This window comes from Meleagris gallopavo, chromosome 6 (genome assembly GCF_000146605.3).
Source record: "Meleagris gallopavo isolate NT-WF06-2002-E0010 breed Aviagen turkey brand Nicholas breeding stock chromosome 6, Turkey_5.1, whole genome shotgun sequence".
NCBI lineage: Eukaryota > Metazoa > Chordata > Aves > Galliformes > Phasianidae > Meleagris > Meleagris gallopavo.
Window position 1 is genome coordinate 13,926,574 of NC_015016.2, and position 6,000 is coordinate 13,932,573.

The 6,000-nt window shown below is 37.2% G+C and overlaps 1 protein-coding gene across 1 annotated transcript in view; it reads left to right on the plus strand.

The window, feature by feature from the left end:
- NRP1 (neuropilin 1) overlaps window positions 1–4,435 on the plus strand; it is a 73,951-nt gene extending 69,516 nt beyond the window's left edge. The window contains exon 16 of the mRNA XM_019616751.1: window positions 791–4,435. Within this exon, the coding sequence (XP_019472296.1) occupies window positions 791–1,077 (287 nt within the window). The 3' untranslated portion in view covers window positions 1,078–4,435. The remainder of the gene's footprint in view (window positions 1–790) is intronic.
- The last annotated feature ends 1,565 nt before the right edge of the window (window positions 4,436–6,000 follow it).

The following is a 6,000-nucleotide window of genomic DNA, read 5'->3' on the forward strand; positions in this document are numbered from 1 at the left end:
AGTCTACCAAAGCATTATCATTTTCAATGATGATAGCTGTAAATGGATCATTAAATGAATCGTAATTGTCATATTGTCCTAGTAATAAAATACATTCGCATTTTTCAAGCAAAGAGCTTCTTTTTTTTTTTTTTTGTTTGCAGTCAACAAGATTATCATTGGGTTTAGTGAAAGCGGAGTTCTCCAGAAATACTCCTTTGCTTTTCTTGCAACAATTAGCAAGTTTTATAAGCTTAGCATATCTCCTTAATAAATTGAGCTTAGGGAAAACATTGTGATATTCAGTGAATATTTGACATAAGGAGGCAGAGTGTTCTCCTGTGTCAGTTCTGTCACTATCCCCATTTCAAGGTCCATTCCTGAAGCCAGTGAAGCAGAGACAGACTCAACCTGGCTGATGATTCCTGATTGATGTCTAAGACTATAAACATTCACACTGAGCTGTGTAATATTTAATTAACATTTTGGAGCTAAATACTGCAGGCAAGCAAAATATAACCAAAAGGTCTGGTTATTCATTCCTGAGACTCCCACATAAGTCAAGGCAGAATCAGACTCCTGCTACCATGCAACAGATTTAATTAGTGGAGAGCAGTATGAAGAAATCAGCAACTATTTAAGCCCCATTATAGTTTTCAGTTATTTGTGACTACTTCTAAGAAGGTAGGTTTTCAAACTATGTAGCAATTTATCAAAAAGCTTGATATCCTTTCTCCAAATTTCCAGCTCATCAAACAAAGATCTAACTGGAATCAATTCTGAACATTTTGCAACTCTTACTCTATTTCAGGGTTTACTCCTTCATACCATACAGATGAGGACTACGATGACATCTCCAGGAAACCAGGCAATGTCCTGAAGACACTAGACCCAATCCTTATTACCATCATAGCCATGAGTGCACTTGGGGTGCTTTTAGGAGCCATTTGTGGAGTTGTCCTGTACTGTGCCTGTTGGCACAATGGGATGTCAGAGAGGAACTTGTCTGCACTGGAGAATTACAATTTTGAGCTGGTCGATGGTGTAAAACTGAAGAAAGATAAACTAAACACACAGAATTCTTACTCGGAAGCATGAAGGTATAAAGCAACTTGAGAAGTTTCAGAGAATCGGGATGGAAGGACATAGCTCGGTCGTGCTGGGGAACTGTTGATCATCTTTTACTGTACAGGCTGTAAAGTGCATTGATGACACTGAGCCAAGCTTTTCTCAGGAGCTTCAGCGAGTGTGTAACCGATAAACATGGACAACAATCTGTGTTAACAATCTGAATCATGTACAGTCTGCTTTTTCTGTTGGTTTTATTTGAAATAATCAAATGCTGGTGTTGAGACCAAGTATGATTGACTTCTAGTTCATTCTGTCTTTCTTTCTCTCCCTCTCTTTTGTTTTCTGTTAATGGATAATTTTCTTTTTACTGTGCAAAATCCAAGATGCTGTCACAAAATGTATTCAGTGGGGTCCTTTGGATGGACATGCTGTCTGTAGCTCAGTGCCCAGAAATTATTGGAGTAACAGCAATTTAGTGGACTCCTGCACCTGTATTTGTGTATAATTGCTCGTGTTGTGCATAGGCAAAGAAGGGTTAGGATGTTTTTGAAAGTACTGCTGCATCAGTACCAATATAGTGTGTCAGCTCTGTTTACAAAGCAATACAGTCAAATTTTATTGATGTTTTTCAGTGTTGTACTAAATTTTGTGCTTGTGACTCCATAAAAGAGTATGTGCCATCATCAGACACAACTGGTAACCGAGTATACTGCCTAAAATCTAAACAGAAAAGTCCTTGGCACTGGCTAGTGTATGTCCTCTCAAGTGCCTTTTTGTTTGTACTGCTTCTCATTGTGTTAACATTGACTACAGCTCTGCTTCTTTCCAATTATGCCCTTGTCTTTAATCATATTCTGATGGCTCACTGAATAAAAGAAAAGTATATTTTAGTGTAAGAGAGTAGCCTCGGCAAGGCAAGGGCTAATCAGATTTGACCACCTGGCTTGATTGTTCTGCTTTCTGTATTTCAACTTCATGTCTCTTGACCCTTTTGTATAAAGCTGCAATATCCCCTTTTATTGTTCTTTCATATAGAATGTATTTTCAAATGTAAAATCTCTCTACCTTTCTCTTCTTGTTCTCTCTCTTTCTCTCTCTGAGTAGATTGCATAAACATTTGCCATTGCCAAGGAAAGAAAACTGCAGCTTTAACTTGCTGGTAATGGCAAAAGATTTTATTAGAGTTTCTGTTAAAAAATAAGGGAAAATTCTTAACTTTACCCTCCAAAGTCGAACTTTGGATTTCTTCTTAACGGCATAAAGTGACAGTATCTTTTTTCCTGAAGTCATGAAACGTATTTTATCCTAAACGACTTGCCTGTTAATTAACTAGGGAAATGAATTTCCAGCTGAAAATATTGCCTTTAAAGTGAGAAACTTTCCTCCTCCTGTCCCTACCTGAATCAGAGTTCTCTTCTCTCAGTAAACCTTCATTTTCATGCTAATCACTGCTAATTGGGTCTGCACATGGGTTCTGAGGGCAGAATAAAATGCCACAGTGTATGTGGGAGATGTCCTTGCTGTTCTGTTATATCCCATTGGCATTTCCTACCACGACGTTTCTGTTTGACCAGAAGTGCAGATAGCAATAGATTTGGTGAGCAAAGCTAATTTTAGCTGTCAGGACAACATACGCTACAATTACGTGGCAATTTTTAATATTTCAGGACAAGTATTATTGAAAAAATAATATCCAGCAGTTGATACAGCTGGTCTGACAAGGTAGAAAGAAATAAAATGATGCTGTGCTCAGAGGAGCTGTCTGCAATGATCAGGATGCAGCAGAGCTGTGGGCTTCAACCCATGCAGACCTGGGGAAAGGACCGTTCTGGAAAGAGCTGAACTCCTGTTCTTCCTCACTTTCCTTCTGTGGAGCCAGGGAAGAGACTGTGATTTTTGGAGTTAGTCTTTTCTGAAATTGGTTTTGTAGGTAAGCAGTGAAATATCCTGCCCAGGATTAGGACTATGAAAGGAATAATTCAGCCCTGAATTGCAGCAAAATCCACCCTTGTTTATCAGTTAAATGTTTTAAAGCATGTCATGTAAGCAATACTAATCACAAAACAGAAACTAATCACAAAACACAAAATCTACCAACTTAGAAATTGAGAAAGAGGGAGGGAGGCTGAAGGTAAAAAATACGAGTTATGTAGCTGAAAATATTTTAGAGGAAGACTCAGTAAAAAAAGCAGTAGATGGTTGCTACTTCAAAGGACTCCTGAAAGCAGAGACTATAGCGAACACTGAAACACACACTCCACGTTTGCCTAAAGTGGAGAGTTACCTCCCCTGGCTCTAGGCCTCAGCCCCTCCAGAAGGTGAGGCAGAGCACCTGTGACTTCAAAGTTAAGCCCAAAATTTAGACCATGAAGTGGCCCAAGTGACAAGCTCACTTGAACAGAGGCAGAATTTTCATTTATAACCAACAATGTAAGCTGACCATCATTGTATTGCAGCAGCTAGTTAATTAACCCAAAGAAAAGAAAGGATTTTTCAAAATTATTTTCAGGACACCGCTATGTTATTCAGTTCTGTTGTGTTAGAATCTGCTCTCCTTATCTCAAAACACATCCACTAGCATGACTGAGAGTTATGTTTATATATTGCCTTGAAGAGAAAATCCCACAGGGGAGCCCAGGCCCAAAACTTTTTGAAATATTCCCATGGATTTCAGTAGATTCTGGACCAGCTCTTGGTCTTAGTCCATTTGAACAGTAAAGCTGATGGTTGTTTGTGTGTGTTTTTTCCTTTATTCTTTTAATGTACTGAGGATGGTAAACCTAAAAAAGAATGTTATCTCCTTTGTAGTCTTCAGATTTTACTATGATAATGAGGATCTAGCACTGAAGATTTGATTTCTCTGAAGGTAATAGAATGAAAGTTGCCCTTCAAAAAAGGAAAAATGATACTGCAACTTTACATTGAAAAGTATCTTGCACTGATAAATATATTTAAAAAAATATATGTTTATAAAGTTATTAATTTGTAAAGGCAGTGTTACAAAATGTTCAGTTTATATTGTTTTAGATTGTTTCATAATTTTTAAAGTGTAAAATAACATATTTTTTTCTTTATTGAAAAACTATAAAAATCTTCTGTAGTAAAATGATTTCATTTTACTGGTATATTATTGCTTCATGTTTTGTACCATCATAAAACTTTGTGCAAATTTTTTTTACAGAAATTTTTATTTTCTATGACAATATGACACTTGTAAATTGTTGTTTCAAAATTAACAGCAAAGCCTTAACTTTAAATGACATTTGTATTCTCAGACACTGAGTAGCATAAAAAGAATCACATAGAACTGAACTGTAACTTAAATTTCCAAACTATGACTACTACATTCCAAAGAAACAGTTGAATTAAACATTTTCATAAAATATCCCCTACCTGATGTATTTTATTATACCAAGTGCATTTGTTTTATTAAATGTCTGTTTTTCTTTAGAATCTTGCAACAATTACATTTTAATCATAGATAAATTTGTTTCAAGGCAATTAGTTAGAATAAAAGTTAGAGTATATCTTGCTGGCTTTAGGAGCTTCCTAAACTTAACCTTCTAGTCTGATCCAGTTGTCTCAATTATCCATATACTCAGTGGATCAGACAGACACCTTGCTAGGAGAGCTCATTGTTTAGAATGGTTTTAACAACGTGGTTTTAATGCTGACCACTCTGCAAATTAAAGTTGTCAAATCCTTCCTTTATTTGCACACAGAAACAATGCATATACTGTCACTGTGTCGCTAGGTTGAGTGCTCACTGACATATGGTTTACTTTATCTTCTTCACTATTCCAGGGAAAAATACTGCACTTATTACTGTGTTTTTGATGATTGTGGCATTTAAAAAGAAAGCATGAAATCTTCCTTGGGAGAGCAGCATTTAGGGTGCCTGTTTAAAATAGATGGAGCTACAGCAAAGTTTCTGAGCAAAGCTATGCTTTGTGGTCACAGTGGAGGTTGCTGAAAGGATAGCTAGGAGAGTTATTGTCCATATAATCACTAAATCCAAATTCCATAGGAATGTACATCATCACTTCCTGTTTGTCTCTCTGATACTCAGCCACAGGGCATCTTGAGGGAATATAAATGGCACTTAAATTAATTAGTGAAAAAATGAATCTATAAAGTGAATCCATCAAGAGGCTGAGAAGAGATAAGTATTTCAAGTTAAAAATTTGCTTTCTTTCTCTTAGGGGAGATGGATTAGTCTAGAAGCTAATACTTACCTAGCACTAAACCTTCTGTTTTCCACACTGAACAGGCTTTATGAAGGAAAAACAAATAGCACAGCGATTTCTGGTATTCAAATCCACCTGTGCAGAACTGAAGCTTATATTTCAGAACATAACTTGTAAACTTGAAAGAAAATGATGAGCAGACTGGAAAAAAACAGATGAGTCAGCTGAAGAAAAACAAAGCCAGGAGCACATAATTGGGGCTCAAGTAGACCCCGAAGTCACTGACTGCAAAGAGAATTTTAGGTGGGTAGAAACAAGTAAACACTTATAATTTTACTAATTAAACATACCAGTCCTAAACCAACAGCCATGTAGCCAAGTGCTGAACCCACTCTCTTTATCTTCCCTTTCAACAGGACAGAAAGTAGAGTTACATAGCAGATGCACAGGAGAGGCAGGGGGCCCTGGCTGGCACATGGCTGGGTAGGGCCTGCTGGCATCCAGGACGATGAGCAGGGCCTCTCCATATAGACCTACCTGTGGGTCCAGAGCTCCCAGTCCTGCAGAAGTAATTCCTGACCCTCAGTCCTCCAAAACTACTATTATAGTTCTAAACTTGATTACCATATGTTTTGTCTTACGTGCAATAAGTATATTTCTAATTCACATCTCCTTATTTGCTTTTGCAAAGTCAAATGGCAAAATTGCTCTTGATTTTCAGATCACTGGTAAATTTGCTTGTACGGCGGATGTTTGATCCCAG